Source organism: Nicotiana attenuata, chromosome 2, assembly GCF_001879085.1.
Source record: "Nicotiana attenuata strain UT chromosome 2, NIATTr2, whole genome shotgun sequence".
Classification (NCBI taxonomy): Eukaryota; Viridiplantae; Streptophyta; class Magnoliopsida; order Solanales; family Solanaceae; genus Nicotiana; species Nicotiana attenuata.
This window is the reverse complement of record NC_031990.1, coordinates 6,165,523-6,187,398: the sequence shown is the minus strand read 5'-3', so window position 1 is coordinate 6,187,398 and position 21,876 is coordinate 6,165,523. Positions and strand designations below refer to the sequence as shown.

The 21,876-nt window shown below is 38.2% G+C and overlaps 2 protein-coding genes across 2 annotated transcripts; one reads left to right on the top strand and one right to left on the bottom strand.

Moving 5' to 3' along the window:
* Positions 559-15,436, top strand: LOC109243672 (cell division cycle and apoptosis regulator protein 1). Its single transcript, XM_019410645.1, has 21 exons — positions 559-870; positions 2,247-2,447; positions 3,275-3,580; positions 4,172-4,272; positions 4,520-5,218; positions 5,321-5,360; positions 5,942-6,034; positions 6,107-6,162; positions 6,469-6,586; positions 7,469-7,680; positions 7,754-7,817; positions 9,914-10,087; positions 11,710-11,737; positions 11,845-12,938; positions 13,040-13,114; positions 13,281-13,355; positions 13,447-13,794; positions 14,494-14,673; positions 14,754-14,795; positions 14,940-15,002; positions 15,081-15,436. The coding sequence occupies exons 1-21, from the start codon at positions 799-801 to the stop codon at positions 15,165-15,167; spliced, it is 4,128 nt and encodes a 1,375-aa protein (XP_019266190.1). The 5' UTR covers positions 559-798; the 3' UTR covers positions 15,168-15,436.
* Positions 18,739-19,266, bottom strand: LOC109222627 (splicing factor, arginine/serine-rich 15-like). Its single transcript, XM_019386958.1, has one exon. The coding sequence runs from the start codon at positions 19,202-19,204 to the stop codon at positions 18,875-18,877; it is 330 nt and encodes a 109-aa protein (XP_019242503.1). The 5' UTR covers positions 19,205-19,266; the 3' UTR covers positions 18,739-18,874.

The following is a 21,876-nucleotide window of genomic DNA, read 5'->3' as shown; positions in this document are numbered from 1 at the left end:
TAAATAAATTTAGTTTTCGAATAGAAATAGTTGGACATACTTTAAAATCTTTATAAGGACTTCAATTTTAAATCAATACTATTATTAGTCTTAAGAAATGCTTCGCATGAGCAAATTAAGGGCTTTAGCAATACTCGCAATACCATTATTTTCCTAACTCATCAACACCTATTTTGCTTCCTTGGAAGTCTTAAATGTTAGTAGAATATTTTACATGTTTCAAATAAGGAATGACTTAATAATCATAATTGTAGTTGATTTCTATGTTCTAAATATTAAAAAAATTATTAAATTATAATTTTATTCAACGTGAAATATATTTTGAAGGGTAAAAAAGGCGTTAGAACTAATATTAGTATAGTATATAGATAGATATAGATATAAATATGGATAGATTAATAAAATAATTTTTATAGATAGATTCTAAGATTAAAAAAACCGTTGGATCATGTAAGGGCATGTGAGGTCAATATCATCTACGGTCAAAATCATGCCGATACAAATTTTTCCCGACACAGCCGAGCAGCAAATTGCAAAATATTATCTTCTAAATTTTCTTCCCAAAAATAAATAGCATTAGGGCTTTGCTTGCCGTGGCTCCTATAATTCTCTCTTCCCCAAGCTTTTCACAGTAAAGAAACCTTCAAATTCCACCAATCTCCGCCGTATCTCCGCCGCAACGCCGCGGCGTTCTCTTTTAAAAAATAGCCCAGTTATATAATGTTTGGAGTCGTTCAGTAGTTGTTTTAGTTCGTTTCATTTTGTTGTTAGGGTTTTGGTGTGTGTATTAGTCCAAAGATGTATCCTTCTCGAGGAGCTAATGCCTATGGCCAACAAACGTACTCTTCGCAATCAAGCTACGGCCAAAGTGTGAGTATCTGCCTTTCTCTTTGTTTTGTTATTTGGTACTTTTTTTTAAAAATGTAATTGAAAGTTATTCAATCAATCCGTTATGCAGCTTATTCCAACTGTACTTTAAATTAAAAGGCCAATTGGAGTTTTTCTAAATTAAATATAAGTTTGTAGGTACGCGCGGTGTTTACACCAAACCGAATTAAAGATATCTACAGCTAACCCTCCATAAAAAGTGAGATATGTAATCTTTTAAATGAGGCAAGTTACCTGTTACAAAAGGTAAAGATGACCTGACATATTTGTTAAACTCCTAGTATATACTATGCTATCTGAATTAACCATTCTTGATATATTACCAATCAAAAAAAAAATAAAAAAAATAAAGATAGTATATGTTGTCTAAATGTCACACTTGTCCCCATACCATACAAGTCCCTAAAGGACTAAAAAAGGACTTGCCGCATAATCTTAATGTGAGTGTAACAACAATAATTATACCTTAATCCCAGCTAGTTGTTGTCGCCAATATGGATCCTTTCATTTTGTTGTGCTATGTCTTAGCTATATCAACATTGAGATTGTACTTGTGAAACACGAATGCTGGAGCGGTGTTGTTAAAAGCTCGCCTAAACTGCTTAGGCCCGGAAGCTCGGTGAAGTCCAAGTCATGTGCTTCACCTCTAGTGTAGGCGTCAAGGTGCTAAGGCGTGTGCGCCTTCACCAATAGGTTATGTCAAGGGCGCAACAATATACATATAGCTTAATTATACTTTTATTGCTCTTGTGTCCAAAAAATTATTTTTTGTGTTATAGTTACATTTTCTTGCATTACATTTTTATTTGTTTCCCTTTATTGGCACTTATCTTTGCTAAGCCTAATTTGTAATTGCACAAAATCTACAACTGATTTTGGCACTTTTTATGCGCTTTTCGCTCTTGACTATTCTGTAATGGAGCAGCTGTTCATCGCATTGGACAAACTCTGAGGCACCAATGCAAAAGAAGTAAAAAGGGCTGCTCAGTGATTGTGTTTTAGATGAGATTCTAACAGTAAAAACTCTTTGACTCTTGAAATAATAATTGTGTCTTATAAAATGAGTTAGACGAAGTAGTATTAAGCATGCAAATACCGAATGTGAGTCACATTGTAGTTAGGCAATGTAACGACTTGCAAACACAGGTTGCAGGCAATTATAAAGATTGTCAGCTGTAGCATATTGTGCCATGAACCAGCTTATATTCACGGGCAACTTTTTCCATAAACCAATGGTGCATAAATTTATTGTAAAGTAGCTCCGACGATACATTTATGATTGTCAAAACTATTCAATTCTATACTTTTCTGTACTACATTCATGCTTATATAATTGTTCATTTTCTCTGTTCACCTAGTTGGGACATGGTTACTCCGGGAGTTCTGCTGGAGGGCCTGAGAGGTCCTCTCAACTACCCACAGGTTCACGACATTCTTCAATGTTAGGAACCCCTCAAGATGCAGAAATGAGTGCTTACAGAGATCACAGTCATCATTCATCAACAGTGCCTAATTATGGTGGGCAATATAGCTCTGTGTATGGTTCCACTGCTCAGCAGGTCAGCAGATCTCTCATTGTATATATTCTCTTTGCATGTCAGTTGTATGTTATTTTTTGCCTAAGACGTCTGAAGAATGAAATATTTCCATAAGCGGTGCAAATACTAAATAACGCTCCAGGTGTTATATTTAAGTGCTGGCAACATTTTGTTTCCTGTGATGTGGACTTGGTGTGAGACTAATTCTTGTATCATCACGAGAGAAGAAAGACGTGTTCTTGTGTATTGTATTTATACAACTCTAACCTGCCTTCAATTGTTAATTTTATCTAGTTTCTTGTTAAATTGTTTGAGCAGGCATAATATGTCGGTTGCTGCTGTTTTAACTTCCGATAATGTAATTGCATAGATGGTATATTGGCACAGCATGCAGTAGTGGTAAAGTAGCTTAATTTTCTGTCCTTTTCACAAAATTGGATTTTGTTGTATAGATATATCAGTTGGTTATCATGCCAAAAAATGAGATTTTTCGCTCTACATTATTGCCCTGTTGCAAATACTGTCACCTTTGGTGCATGCACATATTGCTTTTGGCATAGCCTTAGCTGCAAAGTTCATAGACTTGACTGTCTCATGGACTTATTTCACAAGTGGGATAATATTGACAAGATTTTGTAGAGTTAGCTTTCTTCCTTTTCCACCAATTTTAAGGATTGTAGGTTTATAATGCTTCCACCGTTGTCTGATTTGTCATTTGTTACGGCTTTGCGTTCTATGTTTTGTGTGTGTCTTTTTTGAGTGTTTCAATTAGCCTTTTGTATTGTCAGTTGTATAATTTTCTGACATGGATATAAAAACTTAACTATCTCCAAATCTTTCATGTGCAGATGTCCACAGTTGGTGGAAAAGTTTCTGGATCATCAGCTTTGGAAAGTCGCAGCGGCTTTACTGTGGATTCACCTAAGTTTACGGCAGGTGACTACGTTTCATTATCCAGCCATGGATATGGTCATAAGGCTGAACAACAATATGGTCATAAAGCTGAACAACAATATTCCAATAGAGTTTCTGATTATCCAGCCCTTGATAGACACCAATATGCTGAACGACATAGCTCTTATGCTGGGAGAGATCTGACAAGCGAGCAAGCCGGTCGATATCCTGATTCAATTTCTTTTGCTCATAAGCATCAGGTGCTGTATTTGGACTATGCCTAGTATATGTTTTAGGAATTTTTTGGACCATTACCACCACACTGGACACATGCGCACCTGCACATGAGAGCTCAACGCTCATGATGGTAGTAATTATGATTGTGAAACTTTTGAATGGGAGTTGGAAATTTTGAGTTACCCAAACTCTTATTACTGCATTTCCTTAGAGATTGACTAAAACAGAATACGAAGGAGCTGGATCAGATAGAAGTTTATAGTCAATCCTGCACAAGATAATCCTCTTTAGCCTAGAATAAAAAAGGGTTTGAGGGTAGAAATGTGTAGTAATTGGAACGTATAAAAGTGGGTAGTTTATTTTAAGGATGGTAAATGTAGGAGTAGTAGTAGAATGTAATAAAATTGGGTTGGTTTCAATCTTTCAGTAAAACTTCCCTTTTTTGTAAACGAGGTTGATTTTTTGGGGAGGTCAGAAGGAAAACTTGCGAGTACTATTGCTTGTTGTCATTGTTTAGGCACATGCACCTGTCCGTGTCCCAGTTACATAATTTATTACTTTTTGTAATCTTCTTTACTTTCTTTTATGTCTTCTATTTTTCTCCCCACTGTTAGGCTGAAAGATACGAGCACATGGATCAAGCATCTATAATAAGACAAGAGCAAATACTGAAGTCTCAGGCATTGCAATCTGCTTCAATTGATGGAGGATCTAGGTATGTACACTAGTTCTTTCTCAAAAATTGTGTGACAGTTGCAAATTGCTCTTTTGAACCATCTGATGCTTTTGTTTAATTGCACTTGCATTTTCCCTTACGTTATCAGTGTCTATACGTTGCTCTAACATGTATATAGGAGTGTGATACATCTTGTGAGTGATGGCATATATCTGCGCACATCCTGTTAGCTTCTTTCATGGAGCTATATGTTCTATTGAACTGAGTAGCAACAACTTTCTGGCAGACAAGTCGAATATCTTGCAGCAAGGAGTGCTGCTGTTCGTCATGCAGCCCAAGATCCTATATCTTATAGTGGCAGAATGGACTCAGATCCTCACACTTTTTCAACGTTACCTGGATCATTACTTCCTGGGCAACATGCTCCTTCAATCCTAGGGGCGGCACCACAAAGAGCTGCTGAGGATGTCATGTATGTTCAGAGTTCTACAAATCCTGGTTATGGGGTGAGCTTGCCTCCAGGTAGAGACTATGGGATAGGGAAGGGGCTGCATGCAACTTCCATCGAGTCTGACTATCCTGGCAGCACGTTGGCACGTTCTGGCCTCTCAACGTTAGATGATTATAAGGATGACAGGATTGTCTACTCTCGGGAGCTTGAGCGAAGACAGAAAGATCGACACTCTTCGCGTGAGCGAGAGAAAGATAGAGAAAGGGCGAAAGATCGAGAAAGAGAACGCGAACGAGATCGAGAGAGGGAACGAGATCGAGAGCGGGAACGAGAACGGCAACGACAAAGAGAGCGTGATCGTGAACGTGCTTTGGAACGCAAGGAGAAGGAAAAAGATCATGAGCGCAAACGTGGAGCTGAAATAAAGCATGACCGAACTCCTCCCAGGACTTCTAGGGATCGACGAGGACCCTCATTGGCCAAGGAAAGTAGATCTTCACGACGAGAATCTCCCCGTCCTGAAGCTTTGCATAGGTGGATTTTTTATTTGGTTTTGTCCTTCTATGGTTGTGTGTGTTTAGCAGCTGCTATATATTGCAGCATTCATAACTAACCTGGTGTTCTATCATGCTGAAGGCGTCATTCACCGATTAAAAGGAGAGAGTATTTCTGCAAGGTAAAACAAGAGCTTAGCGCTTGAATCATTATTATCCTCCTTAAGTGGTTCTGCTTTGCATTTGGGAATGAAGTGTAATGAGGACCTCTAAGTACTTTAAACTTCTTGATCACCTTATTTCACGAACAGAGACTTATCAAGCTACTCATTTCTACACTCATCCTTATTCCCTGCCTAACACTATTGGCTTTCTCAATTATCTTGTCTTGCAATATGCTTTTCTTTTGAACCATTGCCAGTGTCAGATAAATTTGTCCCTCCTTTTCCTTTGTCTTCTTGCCAGTCCCCTATGCTCTCTTTCATCTTTCCCTCTGGATGTTGCTGTTCGTGATGCTCAAGACATGTAGTTTCTACAAGGAATGTGGCACTCTTTCTGTTCCTTCGTTTGTTTGCTCTTCCTTTTCTGTATCATCAGAACTTTTGATGGGTATCTTTTTCGGGAGGATAGTGGTCTCGCCTTTTGATAAGTTTGCTGCCTTCATTTGAATTCTTGATGTTTGTGGACTTGAAAGAATGCTTCAATTATTCAGCAAGCGTATCTAATGATGTCAATTCTTACGCATTTATTGTTGTTTTTGCAGGTTTATTCAACCAATTTGGTTGAAATTGAGAGGGATTATCTGTCACTGGATAGGAGGTATCCAAGGCTTTTCATATCTCCAGAATGCTCAAAGGTTTGCCTTTTCTTTCATTCCGCTAATTTATGTGAGATATCTTATGTAACATTGCATTTTCTTTTGTTGTAGGTGGTTGTGAATTGGCCAAAAGGGAATCTTAAGCTTTCTCTGCATACTCCTGTCAGGTGATTAGTCATGATACCCTTCCTTTTTGATGTTCATTTTTTATATTTCATTTCTATTATTTTGCACGATAGACTTCCATTCGGCAGTGGAATACCCGGTTTGCAAACATTTACGAAGTCTCTCAATGGTTTTTGAAATGATCTTTCCTTATTAGCCGCAGCTCTAACAGATGTTTTCTCTACCCCCAAATCCCCACACGCTCAATCTAGTGTACTTAATTTTTAGGTTGATGTGTAGTTTTTGTTCTTTGAAATCTGTAAGTTGATGGCTGGTATGACACTATCATCCTTTTCATGATGGAACAGTTTTGAGCATGATTTTGTTGAAGGAGATGCTGCAACTGCGCTGAAGCGGCTGTCATCGAAACCGTTTGCTGGTGAACCTGAAAAATCAGAACATGGGAGGACTATATGGAATGCAAAGGTTTCTTTGAAGGAATATAAATCGTTTTAGAACCTTACCTGTCTAACTGTGCTCTGAGAATTCTTAAGTTAGCATTTGCTCGAGATGTTATCATGATATTTTAAGTGGTAGTCAGATATAAAAACGAGTAGAATAATGGTGCGGAATTCTTTTGGTGTTTCAAAAGTTTGTCGTCAAAGCAGATGTGCTCTCTTTTTCTTGCATTCATTTTAGAACTTTGCTGATGAGAATCATGATGAAGTGGTGATCATTTCTAGTTCATGATGATTATATATCAATTAGCTGTCTGTACTCCTTAGTTTTGTGGCATCTTTGAGTGTAAATTGGAGGCTTAATGATGGATTTTAATTGGGGGAAAATGTGATAATTGCTTGAGGTCCTTATACTTCTTTTTATATGGGTGATGATTGCACTAGTTACATACTTGCTCCTTTTTGTTGCCAATATTGATGCATCTGTACCAGCTTTGTTCAACTTGACTAGATTGAAAAGCAATAGACCTCACCAACAGAAACCTCTGCCCTGATTTTCTACTCTACTGCTGCCTTCTATGTTCTATATGCTATATGTTCAAAGATGACAAGCTAGCTAGTTATATAATTTTCAGTGTTATAGATGAAGCACAGTATTTGGATTTATCGGAAACAGCATCTCTACCTTCATGATTGGGGTAAGGCTGCGTACGCACTACCCTCTCCCAGCCCCACTTGTGGGATTATACTGGGTGGTTGTTGTTGTTGTTGAGGAAGCAAAGTATTTATGCAACGGTGTCATTTGTCCTGTTAATGACATGTACCTTGTTATCCCAATTCACTCTCTCTACACTATGTTGATGTGCTAATACATTTCTGATAATTGCCATTTTTGTTTTCTGATATATAGATGATTTTGATGAGTGGGCTCAGCAAAAATTCTCTGGAAGAGTTGTCATCCGATCGGAACTATGATGACCGGATACCTCATATTTGCAACATGCTTAGGTTTGCCATTCTTAAACTGGAAAACAATTTAATGGCTATAGGGGGCCAGTGGGATAGTGTTGATGGTGGGGATCCATCACTTGATGACTCCTCTTTGATTCAGACAGCTCTTAGGTTTGTAATTACATTCCTCTAATATTGTTTTACAGTTTATTTTGAACCTTACTGATATAGCTCTTGCTATTAGACATGCAAAGGACATAACTCATCTTGATTTGAAGAACTGCCAGCAGTGGAACCGTTTCCTTGAGGTAATATCCGCCTGTGTCTCTCTGTCCTCTGTTTATTCTACTTTATGTCTAAAGCAGATTCTCCTTTTGTTTTTGTTAGATAGTTATGTGTAAATAATCCTAGTCCCTTATGTTGTAGGAGTTGAATATGTCCTAGTCCCATATGTAGTAGGAGTTGAATTGTTCTAGTCCCATATGTAGTAGGAGTAGAATAGGTATTATATATAGGGTTCATTGTATCATTGTTAATAAATAGATTTTTCTCTCTTACATTCTCACATGGTATCATATCTTCAGTGTGAAAATTATCGCTGTGCGTTTTCTGACGCGCCGGTGCGTGGAGCACTTTCCAGCCAGAATTTTCAAAAGTTTCTTTAGGACAATTGGTTCATGTAGTGATTCTGAGTCCACCAGTACAATTTCCTACGGATTTCGAGAATTTTGAAATTTTTCGATGAGCTACAGTAACTTTTCCGGCGCGTGAGTCATTCATGCCACTTTTTGACAATGCTTCTTCAGGTCAACTTACTTGTCCAGTGATTCCGAGCCTACCCATATAAATTACATCAAATTCTGACAAACTTCTATTTTATATTTTTCCGGTGTGAACAGTGATTTTCGAGTGAACAGCGATTTCCAGGAATGTTTTTGATTTCTAGTGGTGTTTTAGAACCTATTTTGTAGTGTGGATTCGCCTTAGTCTCACTATTTTCAAATTTTTGGCGACTTTTTGGCCAACTTATGTTTATCAGCAACCACCTTATTTTGTTGCTCAGGGGGAGTCTAGTGGCCTTGTATGATCAGCTTGCAGATATTTTCACCAAGTCTCTCACTGGTCCTCGTATTAGTTACATATGTAGCGAGCTCGGTACATATGATTTGTATGCACTGGCTTGAGGTAGGGAGTGTTAGATAGTCATGTGTAAATAGTCCTAGTCCTATATGTAGTAGGAGTAGAATAGGTCCTAGTCCCACATGTAGTAGGAGTAGAATATGTAATATATATAAGGCTCATTGTATCATTGTTAATAAATAGATTTTTCCCTCGTGCATTCTCACAGTTTTCTCTTAAATATGAACTTCATTAATGTCTATCACATGAACTCTGAATAGTGCAAGAGTAAATAGATCATCCGCTTAATGCTTTAAGTGTTATGAACAGATGGTTGGCATATTGCTCCTCCTTTCCTTCATGTATCACCAACTTGCTGAGCCCTTTCGTTTTATTTGGAAATTGTTTTGGTCCTCTTGGATGAGGGGGCTTCAAGAACTCCTTCCTAGCAAAATTCTTGTAGAGATGCCTTGCCAATAACCTCCAGGAGATTCTAGGATACCTGGCTTCCAGATAGTCAAAAAAGACAACTGAAAATAACCAATTGTTTCATGTCCAGTTTGTCCATAACAGTCACCCCCTATCCTTTCAATGACACTTACAAAATTGGCCTGCGGGACTGAATCTAATCTGGATCTCATTACTTGAACTCCTTGAAAGTCTGTTAGCGCATGTGGCCACGTTCCTGAATAGATTTACATTTTTGGGACCTCAAATTATTCATCATGTTAAAGATGTATCCCTCGACGACGGTAATACAATGAATGGCTCCCATTGGCAGCATTCATGTTAACTTGTCGGGAGCTTTTTAGCTAGTTGAAGTGGTTTCATTTGCAGAATAAAAATGAGAGCGAGGGTTGTCATTTTCCTTGGAGTTGAATGAAGCACATGTCCTCAAACATGTATCTATTTACTTAAAGATATTTGCTCACCATCCCTGCTGACAAGGAAATGCTGTTTTCTAATGAAAGCTACAGTAATTCTGGGTATTTTTTCAAGGATGTCCAAGGCCTGAAAGTCTTTTTCAGCTACTTGTTAACTTTAAGTTTTGTTTTATTTTTTGTTAATCAGCATCCCTTTCCCCCTTCTGCAGTCCATGCTACTGAGATGGATCATATTATAAAAAATGTTCAAAAGGCTCGTTAGCTTCTTTGCCAAAAAATCATAGTTAGTGAACTCAATCCAATAAATAGTTTTATGATCTGGACCATCACAGAATCTTAGAAACTGTTCAGAATAATATTTACATGATTTTGAAGATAATTTATTTTATGATGTTTGGCAGATACACTATGAAAGAGTTGGAAAGGATGGGTTGTTCAGTCATAAAGAAGTCACTGTTTACTTCGTTCCAGACTTATCTGAATGCCTCCCTTCATTAGAATCATGGCGTGAGCTCTGGTTTACTCAAAAAAAGGCTATTGCTGAGAGAGAGAAGGAACTTGCTTTGAGGAAAGAGGTCTGCTTTCTTAGACTAGTACATCTCTTGTATCTTCAACAAAATTTCTCTCCTTTTTATGTTTGACAAATCTCTTCGATCTTTTTTCTCTTATTAAGAAGGTAAGTTATTGCTTTATAAACTGACACCAAGCTGGTGCAGTCGTGTTTGCCTTACAAAAAGGAAGAAGTTAGTTCTTTTACTGCACATGTAACGAATTGAGAAGATCTATCAGTTATCTCTGTCATTTGCATCCAATAACTTACACCATAAACTAGACATTAAATAGCTTGATCCTCATTACACTCCTTCCTTCCTTCAAAGATCCTTTGGTTTCTCTACTTTGAAACCACCCACCAAATTGCTGCAGAATGGTATACCAGAGGGCTCTTTGTTGAGTCCTCTGTGCCAGTGGAAGAGTAAATTTTTTGTAGTTTCTGGTATGCACTGCCCATCACCCATAGGTTTAAGTACGCGCGCAATAACTGGAGGGGGACTTTGCAGAGGATGAAGAGATGTCTAGCATATTCCTTTTAAATTTAGAAAAAACAAAGAATTAGAGAGAGATGACTATTTATGGCATCTGTGCGTAGTGATACACTTTTTGTGCCATTGACCAAACATTGCACTTATTGAGATGCTTTATGTTCTCAAGTCCGCTTCCGATGCAACGGTCTTCAGTCTGCTGCTCCCAGCTAAAGCCGTATAAGACCTCACAGTAAACACATACTTGCTCTGAGCTTTCCCTATTATAGTGTCTTGTTGTGGTTGTAGCCTTTGGTTATGTATATAGCAGCTGTAGGACATTACTAATATTTTCCAACTACCAGTCATTGTGGCTTCTTAATAGGGGATTGCAGCCTTGTGATTCCAGCAATCACTGTATAGATGATTGGGTTGCTTTTGTAGAGAACCATATTTTGGTGTAGGGTCTCTTAACTTTTTGGTATACTGCTCTACATGTTTCCCCCAACGTTAATAAAATGTTTACCTTATAAAAAAGTGATTCCAGCTATCAGCCACAACTAGATTTTGATTGCCAGAAGAAATATGTAATCTGGGGAACGTATCTCTCAGAGGTTTATGTCCCAGTCAAGTGTCCTGCCAAAAAGTGTTGTTCTGCCTCTCCAAGTGCCGATGCTGATATATTTAGAGTACATGCTCCATGGGGTTCTTATATGCTTCTTCCAGTTTCCCACACTATAAGAGCATGCTGGAGGTTTATATTCCTGAATGCCAGTCGATTTTTGTTACGTGTCTCCACATAGCCTTCAAAACTTGGGGATGATGGGCCCACCACTATACCTTGTCCACCTAAATACCAGAGTTAGTTCGCTTGGTCCTGGGCTCGAACCTGTGACCTAAGACACAAGTCCCTCTACCTTTGCCAATTGAGCTAGCCCATGGGGGCAAAAAAAATTAGAAAACAGAACACGCACACATATATATGTGCTGATACAATCATAATGTAAAGAAAAATTGTTTGATTCCTAATATAGCAATAACCAATTCTTTTGCGACAGAGTGTAGCATTTCAGTTTCTAGTTTACTTTTATCTTTTTGTTCCTTTTCATTTACTTTAGACACAGGCGGTACATTGATAGTTTTGCTTGCTGACTGGTTAAATTATTTGTTTGATCTAGAAATCTGGAGAGAAGGAAAGCCAGAAAGGTAAGATATCTGAACTTTTGGTGCATCAATTTTTTTACCTGAGAATCTATTCTGGTTCATTTATCCTTTTTGGAACTCAACAACTGATGAGTCTCGGCATTTTGCAGATGCTAAGCGGGGTCCCAAGTCGGGAAAAAACTGTGCATCCGGACAGTCTGCAGAAGCAATCAAGGAGGAGAATGATGGCAAACTAAAAGAGAATACAGCTGATAAAGATGGGTCTAAGAAAAAAAGTGGAGAGAGTAAACAAGCTCTTGAAAAGGAGGGGAATGATATTCCTGAACTTACAGCAGTAAGCGCCGCTACTCAGACTGATGGTAGTGCAAAGTCAGTTAAGAAGAAAGTTATAAAAAGAATTGTTAAACAGAAGACCTCCAGTAAGAAAGATGTCTTGGAGACCACAGAGAAAGTGAATGATAAGGTGGATGGTAAAGAAACTGGGGATGGAAGTTCGAGCGTAGAGATTGCTTCTACCCAGGTTGGAGCATCTGCTAATCCTCCAGTTAAAACTTTTATAAGGAAGAGAATTATTAAGAAGGTTCCCGTGGGGAAAACTCCAAAAGATGATGGATCGAACCCTCCCGATGTGAAAACTGTCAAGGAGGCAGAATCTTCCGAAGATAAGGGGAATAATAAAACTGATGGTAATAGTAGTGCTGTCAAGCAGGATGCTGTTGTGAAGAAAACAGTTAAGAGGAAAATAATTAAGAGGGTTCCCAAACGAAAAGCAGCGTCTAAAGAGTCCGACAATGGGGTCAGTGGTGTTGATAGTATCAAAGATGATGTGAAAGAGGAGAAGTCAGTTCAAGCTGAAAGTGAGGTGCAAAATGTGGGCGATAATAATGTAGAAAATACAGAGAATGTGAATGTGGTCAAACAAGAACAGAAGGTTAGCCCTAAAACAAAATCAAAAGTAGCTGAGGTGAAGCAAGAAACAAAAGGAGAAAAAAGGACTGAGGAGTTAAATCTTGCTGGGTCCAAGAAAGAATCGGAAGCAGACAAGAATAAAAGTGCTCAGAATGATGACCATCCAAAGCTAAAAGGAAAGGTAGACTCCAAAGAACGAACAGAAAAGAAGGATCAGGATGGAAAAAACCTTTCGAAGAGCAAATCGACAAAAGAGATCAAAGAAAAGAGCAGTGAAGATCCTCCTCGGCACCCTGGATTTTTTCTTCAAACAAAAGGGAGCAAGGATATGAAGGTAGGTTGAATCAGAATCACTTAACTCTTCCTGTTAGAAGAAACGCTTTATCCTATTGTTTGTATGGAAATAACTATATTGTTGTGTATCATTGGCTACAGTTGCGATCGCTGTCTCTTTCGTTGGATTCTTTGTTGGATTATAGTGATAAGGATATTGCAGAGTCAAGATTTGAGGTATACCCTTCTTAGCGTATAAAGCGACCATGTCTGTACTTTTTGCTGGAAATCACAAACTTGTCATATGATTTGGTGAATACTAAATTATCATCCATGAATTGATTACTGTACTTTTGGTTCAATTGGATGTCATCGCGTTCACCTTTGCTGATTCCTTTTGCAGCTTTCACTCGTCGCGGAATCCTTGTATGAAATGTTTTATTATGAAATGGCTTCTCGTCTCTTACCCTTTCTTCAGGTTTGTGCCAGTCATATAATTCAGTTATTGCCCTGAGACCTATTGCTAGGTTGTTATCTAACCCTTATCCTTTATGTTACTTTTATGATAGAAATTGCGCTCTAAGTTTTTGATCAAGCGAAACCAGCAGAAAAGACGGAGAGAAGAATCATCCAAGAAGAAAAGTGAGGAAAAATCAGCCAAGCGTGCAAAGATAGATGAGTCCATGGAGGATGCCAAGTCTACTAAAAGTGAATCACATGCCAAACATGATCAAGAGGATGAGAAATCACTTGTCAAGGAAGAGGCGACCTCCCTAAACAATGCCGAAGAGACGATGATTTCAGGTGAAGAAGCGAATGATGGCTCTGAGATGGATGAAGATCCAGAGGAAGATCCAGAGGAAGAATCAGAATTGCCAGACACAAGCCCTCAGGATGGCCAGGTTGAGGAGGCAAAGGTTCTGTCTTTACTTGCTACCACTTCACAATTTCTTTAATGTTTTGTTCTCTGTGTACTTGATATGCATAGAATCTGCTGTCTGTTGATCTCATTTAGTGGGAACATTTTCAGTAAATAACAGTTGCAGTAGGTATTTTAGTTTCTTGTATATTTCAATTAAAATCTCATATCATTGACTACATTGAAAATACCAAGAAACACTGCCCTGCATCTATTTTCAACTAAATTTGGATCTTCTGGTACGACTAAGACTTAACAGAGGATTGGGGTAGTGTAATTTATGTAGGAGTTTTTTTGCCAACATAAGATATGTATTTGGAGTGACATTTGAAATCAATGCTTGAACAAGCAAATAGATTCCAAGTTCTCACGCTGATCATTCTCACGTAAGTGTTAAATATCCACTTATTGGGACAGAGTGTCACTGTTTGGACATGGAATACTGTTGATCTTTGGTGAACATTAACTTTTTGTAGTAAGCTTATTGGTGAACATCGATTATGTTATTTGAAATTGTAGTGCCAAATTTGTCAATAGGCAACAATATGTTTGTTCACTTGGGGATTGTTTCGAGGTGGATGACAATAATTTGAAATTTTGAACTGATGGATTGGGAAGTTGGGTTTGCAGCACGTGTGCAGATGAAGAGACTAAATGTCATGTACATTACTGTAATCTTGGATGTTTCTGATTGTAGGAAAATGCTGAGGAAATGCGAAGTGATGCTGATACCGGAGATAAACTGCCTGGAAGTGGCAAGGATGAAGGAGCTTCTGAGAAAAAGCCAAATCTTAAATCAGGCAGCAAAGAAGAGACAACAAAAGAAGAGAAAAATACTAAAACTACTCAGGGTGAGGTTAACAAAGAACTGTTGCAAGTAAGTTGCTGGTTACTTTCTTGTAATTTCTTTTCACTGTTTTTATGTTCTATGTATGATGTTTTCATGCTCTGGAACAGGCTTTCAGGTTTTTTGACCGTAACCGGGCAGGATATGTTAGGGTAAGCCAACAAGCTTGTCCTTGCCCCCTGCTCTCTCCCCCGGCCTCTCTCTCTCTCTCTCTCTCTCTCTCTCTCTCTCTCTCTCTCTCTCTCTCTCTCTCTCTCTCTTTGCGTAGGAAACTCAATCAAGTATGTCTTTCTCAGGTTGAAGATCTGAGATTAATCATCCACAACTTGGGGAAATTCCTTTCTCACAGGGATGTCAAGGTTGGTTTATTTTGTATATTCATAGTACCTTTACCTGGTTACTTTGCACATTTGCTGACAATAACACATGTTGCCCAGGAACTCGTGCAAAGTGCACTTTTGGAGAGCAACACTGGGAGAGATGACCGTATTCTCTACCCCAAGTTGATCAACATGGACTTGTGAAGTTTATAGCAGGATTAGCTAGTGGGTTATTATCCTTCATTTGTGATATTTAGTCTGCCTTTTAAATGAATTCTTTAATGGTGAACAAACTCTGCCTTAATATAGACTTGCATTAAGCGCAGTGGATGTTGAGTTAAATTTTTTGGAAGCAGACCAGTTATGAGATATTTAAAACTTGTGGGACTATTTTTCTTAGGGGCCTATGGTCCTCAATTAGTGTGACGATTTGACTCTCGATATGACAACTACGTATCTGGTAGTGTACGCCAGACAATGTGCTATGTTATTCTCAAGGTTTAAGTATTTACAGGTCACCGGTTCTTGCCAAAAGGGGTGCAGCCATCAGTTGCTGCACAAGGCAGATAGTAGCAGTAGAATCTGTATGCGACAGTATTCCTCCACGAGGACATCACTCGTCTTTCCCTATTCCGAGGGGTCATTCTCTTGGTCTTCGAAATGATTTTTTGGTTCTACGAGGGTTTACGCAGGCACATAGTTGGTGAAAGCGTTGAACTCTTTCCTTTCATGATCGAAGTTTAGGACAAATGGGAACACCTAAAATGTGAATGAGGCATTCAAATCCCAAAAAGTTCCAGGTTCCAATCATGCAGTAGAGGAGCCTAAGCGCAGGAACAGTGTGTGCAAGTATGACTTCAAAGTTGTTGCTTCTCAATGAAGGAGTCAATGTCCTTTAAGTCGTACAGAGCTAAAACTGGTGCTTACTATGCTTGTTTGGCCCTAATCCTTACTAGGTTGAGATAGATTATACATTTGGTTGATGCTACGGGTTGTAAACAGGTCGGCTGACAATGGTAATGCAAAAACGGATGAATTATTTAACTCGAATTATATTTAATATGGATAAAAAATGGACGGTGAATAATATGAATAATAATATTATTCATTGCTTCTTGAATATGATTACATTAGAGAGAATTTTTAGCCTTTCAATTTAAGGAACCCTCAATTTGAACCTTTGCTTATGTAAAAGTTAATACCATTGGACATTCATTGATTATCCTTTTTTTAGGGGATAATATGGATCTTATTTATATCTAACTCATATTTAAAAAATAAATTGTCCAATCCATTTTTTTAGTGAAATGGATAACTAATTACATTAGAGAGAATTTTTAGCCTTTCAATTTAAGGAACCCTCAATTTGAACCTTTGATTATGTAAAAGTTAATACCATTGGACATTCATTGATTATCCTTTTTTTAGGGGATAATATGGATCTTATTTATATCTAACTCATATTTAAAAAATAAATTGTCCAATCTATTTTTTTAGTGAAATGGATAACTAATTTTTTTATTCATTTTGCCACTGCAAGTTGATGGGATAGGTGATGTGATATAGCAGCACTACTGTTGATAGTAGCAGTAACTTTGAAGCGATACCCATACACCACATGTTAATCGTATCGTGCGCCTATCTTCAAGCAATCGAAGGATTTATAGTGTTTTCACAGTTTTTCTTCAGCGTGATTCGAACTCAGGACCTAACGGTAGTAGATGGAGGTGCTTTACCAACTAAGCAAGTCTCACTTGTCTGATGGATCTTTAAAAATTGACTAAATCGACCGAACGGAATCGTACCGAACCGACTATTATTTTTTTTTTGAAAACAAAATTACGGGTTTTTATATAAACTTATAACCGCACCGAATAATAGGATAGGTTTTTAATTTTAAAAATAAATTGAAAAATACCGAACCGTACCCAATAAATTTATATATTAAAGAATTATTTTATATACTAAGGTTAAAACTAACAAAGCATTAGTTTTTTTTCTTGGCTCTTGGATTATGAAACGGGTACAACTGACCAAATAACTAATACCTAAAGTCTCAACTTCCAAATCTATTCTACTACTCGTAGAAAAATGAAATTAGTTCTAACATCTTGAGTAGCAAGCCACTAGGTATTTCAATGGTCTTCCGTAGCAAGCCACAATATATTAGATATCTTTCCTTTCATATGATTTTGATTTCTCTTATTGAATACTAATCTTTAAATAAGCTCTGTTTTTGAGTCCCAACTGGATTAGTCTCTTTCCACTCGTATGATTTATATTTCTCTAGTCATTGCTTAATTTGTTTTATGCTACCATAGAATAGTGAGATGAATCTATATTCTGGACATCTTTCATGTTCTTTGCTCATCAATTTTAAATTAGTAAAAATGTCTAGAGAGTTTTGTCAAAGTCATATGCAAATGCACATTTATTGCATTCTAACTTCGACTAGAGACTCTTGCATGACATTTTAAAAAATTACTGAAAAATTAACTGAACCATACCGATACCGAAGAGAAACCGAGATGATTGAGACGATTTTGAAAAGTCTAATTTTGATTATACAAAATGGAATAACCAAAAAATTATTATAGTACAAATTTATAAAATAACCGGTCGAATCGAAATATTGACACCCAGATCCAGGTGTCTCTAGAGGCTACAAAAAAAACAAAAAAAAAAGTTATGGTCATTAGCTATTCTCTGTCGACAAATTCGTAGGACGTTTTATCGTTAAAATATCATGGTATAGCCAGTTTTCACACTGGTCAATGAAAAATAGCCAGCGTTTATCAAGTCAATGAAAAATAGCCACTATTTTGCTGCAACAGGGACCGGTCCAGTATAATATACGGGAGTTCTGGTGCATTTGTGTACGAACTCCAGCATATTATGCTGGACCGGTATACTTTGCTAACTCCTGTAAAATTTGCGGGAGACTGGAGCACCAGTGCTCCAAACTCCAGTATATATACTGGACAATTATACTTGCTGCAACTCCCGTAAAATTTGCGGGAGTTCCAGCATAATTATGCTTGAACTCCCGTAAAATTTTGGAGTTCCAGCATAGTTATCCTGGAACTCCCGTAAAATTTGCAGGCGTATTTTTCTGGATTTTGAACAGTGTTTTCGCTCAGATTTAAAGTGGCTAAATTTCAATGACTTTTAAAACTTGGCTATTTTTCAACGACCAGTGGTAAATCTGGCTATTTTTGAATTTCTCCCCGTTTTATCTCTCTCCCTATGAATCGAGTTAGAAAACAACCATGCTTCAAGTTCACACAAGTTAGGAGCAACTATATAAAAATCACTTATATATAGAGTTTCCAATAAATTTGTCACGCCACAGGGAAATTCCCTTGTCGTTGGTAAAAAACTTCTTTTACTTCTAACTTCAGGGAAAATGATACTGTATAGCCGCTCTCAAAATAATAGACGAAAAAATGTATAATTTTTTTGTATGTACATACATTATGTATGTTATATACAAAAATTATACAAATTTTACGTACTCTTTCGGCTACCGAATGTAAATAGTTTCTGGCACGGCCCAAAAGTGAAAAAGCAACTTTACCGTCGTGCTAGCAGCTGATGGGGCAATCAGTTAGTAATAAATTATATATATTAACACCAACAATCAGCGGCCATGGTGCCCGCCAGAAAGAAATAATAGTATGGTGTTGAGCAATCGTTACCCTCCCCAGACCCCACCTGGTGGGATTTTACTGAATAGTTGTTGTTGTTGTCGTTGAGCAATCGTTAAGGGAAGGAATTTAGAATGTTAAGTGCCACAAATAATCGACCAACTGGAGAATTACAAACAAAAGTTTAAACGACATTAAAATAACAAGTAGTTAACAAATACAAGCAATAACAATCAATACAAATGAGTCATTCTGGATAAGCACTTAAGGGCTAGGCAGAGGTGGCAATGGCACTGGCAACTCTGGGAGTGGCAGCTTTGGCACAGGTACTGGCAAAGTTGGCAGCTGAGGCATTGGAAGTTGTGGCAGTGGCAGCTTTGGCATAGGTAATGTAGGCAATGTAGGCAATCCAGGCAATCCAGGCAATCCAGGCAATCCAGGCTGTGGCAATGTTGGTAGCTCGGGTTTCGGGAGGCCAACGGGGAGATCAGGCAAAGGTGCATCCAAAAGACGACGAGCCTCTGCTTGAACTGCAAGGCTACTGATTGATGCTATGGCGACGAGGAAGAGAAGGTAAAGGGAGTGATTAGCCATTGTTGATTTAGAACAGTTGCACAAGTGATATTGTGTTTTGGTGAATGAAGACTGAGAGTTGATGAGAGTTTATATAGACAGCAGTTTTTGGAGAATGGTAACTACAATTGATTTGTGTGGTGAGGAATAGAATTGTGGTTGTTTACCTTCTACACCACAAGTATTTATTTTACTATGAAATAGTATTATCTTGAAGAAAAATTTTATGGTCTTTGTTTTTCATCTATGTACATCTCATGACCTGTATACTTTCTCCGACCCAATTTATATAACCGTGATTGATTGAGTATAGAGTTTAAGAAAGAAAGAAAGACTTTTAAAACTTATGGTCCAAGACAAACTATAGATATTTCTGTGGCTATTTATGTTGCTCTGACTCTCCGAAAATATCACCGGGTACGTATCAGATCGTCCAAAAATAGTACTATATTTTGGAGGATCCGACATGGGTGCGACAGTATTTTGGACAGTCTGCACAATATAGGTGGCAATAAATCAATTCATTAAGGATAAATGGGAATTCCAATGATAAATTGCTTCCAAATAAAACATGGCATTCTTTTTGGACTGATTAGAAAAGAAATAGTGCTATACAAATTGGGACAGAGGGAGTATGAAATAGAATTATTATCAAGAATATTTTTATGGTCTTTGTTTTTCATCCATATACAGCTCATGACCTGTATAATTGAAGGGGCAAGGGAAAAGGATAAACACAGCTCACAATTTAACAGACAAAGACAAACCCAACAAAAAAGACAGAAACCAGAGGATAATTTGTACAAAAAACGAAAGGCAGTTTGTCGTACAAGTTGAGGAATTTCTGAACACAACTTTGCTATCTATTTGTATACGGTCGAGATCAGGTATGCTCAATCTCCCAGGCTCGAGGGATCGGCTTAGGCCCGAGTTCAGGTAGGGTCGAGTTCGAGCTTGATGGACCAGACTCGAGCTCGAAGACAGAGTGCAATGCCCGAAGATTGAAGTGCGATGGATATCGAAGTCGAGTATGCTCGACCCCGAAATAATGCCGTTATAGATTTGCAGAAGAATGAGCGAGATTCCTGCCACGTCCCTGAAATCATGGCGCAAATCCCGGAATAGAATTGTACGATTCCGTACTAGGCGGTTAGACAGTTGTCCCACTAAGATTCCTTACTATAAATGGAAAAGTACCTTATTTAGGGCACCCCTATTATATAAAGGGGACCCCAATCATTTGTAGACATAATCTAATCATTGACAAAGAATATACTCTCTACTTTTCGCTCATTGTTCATCAGAACCGTCCTTCAATTTTATTGTTCTTGCTTTATTGTTCTTAATTCATCTCGAGGTCACTGAGCTCGTGGTCGATACTGCTTAAGTAACACTGGTTTGATTCACTTATTTCTTTCATTCATACTTAATACTTCTTGATTATTAATTGGTATTGAACTAAATCACATATCTTTAAAATCTCAAATCAAATTTAATTGTTACTCGTCTTTTCTAGGTAAACAGTTTGGCGCTCACCGTGGGGCTAAAGATAATAGTGATTGTTTCATTACTGATTCTCATAACACACATTATTTTTACACTTTTTCTTGTCAAGAATTTTTGATTCCCAGGATTAAACATGTCAAATTCGCAAAATGCACCTATTCATGGCAACGAAGGTCTTGGATTTCATGGGGAAAACAATAATGTAGGGGTCGGTGTACCACCGATAAACCCAGGAGAAGTGACAAATGTGGTACCAGTTGATGTTAGTTCACTCAATGCTTTGAATGCAGATTTAGGCGCAGACCCTGGAAGGAGTATACGCAGGGAAGCCTGATCTGGGGGCCAAGGAACACCAGGCATAAAAGATGGGGGAGTCAGCCTCCAAGTGATATTCGAGATGCTGCAAGCTCAGCAGATCGCCATCGCTCAACTTCAGAGTCAGAATAAAACTCCGAGTATAGCCGAACAAGAAAACACTCGGCGTGCTGAACCGGCGCCAGAGAGGTTGAACGAAAATGGCTCGACCCCACCATTATGAGAATGCTCGAAGAGCTCACCAAGAGGATCGAGTCTGGGGAAAAGAAGATTGAGGACAATGATAAAAAGATGGAGACTTATAACTCCCGTGTTGACCAAATACCGGGGGCACCTCCGGTTTTGAAAGGTTTAGATGCCAAAAAGTTCATACAAAAACCATTCCTTCAGAGCGCGGCTCCGATGCCCATACCTAAAAAGTTCCGCATGCCCGATATACCCAAATATAACGGGACAACCGATCCTAATGAGCATATTACCTCATATACTTGCGGGGTTAAAGGAAATGACCTGAATGATGATGAGATCGAGTCACTGTTGTTGAAAAAATTGGGGAAACTTTGTCAAAAGGAGCCATGATTTGGTATCACAACTTGCCTCCTAACTCTATTGATTCGTTTGCCATGTTAGCAGACGCCTTCGTAAAAGCACATGCCGGGGCCATAAAGGTGGCAACGAGGAAATCAGATGTCTTTAAGATAAAACAGAGGAATGACGAGATGTTGAGGGAGTTCGTGTCTAGGTTTCAGATGGAGCGAATGGAGTTACCACCGGTCTCGGATGACTGGGCAGAACAAGCTTTTATGCAGGGTTTGAATGAGAGGAGTCCGATTGCGTCTCGACAACTAAAGCAGAATCTGATCGAGTATCCA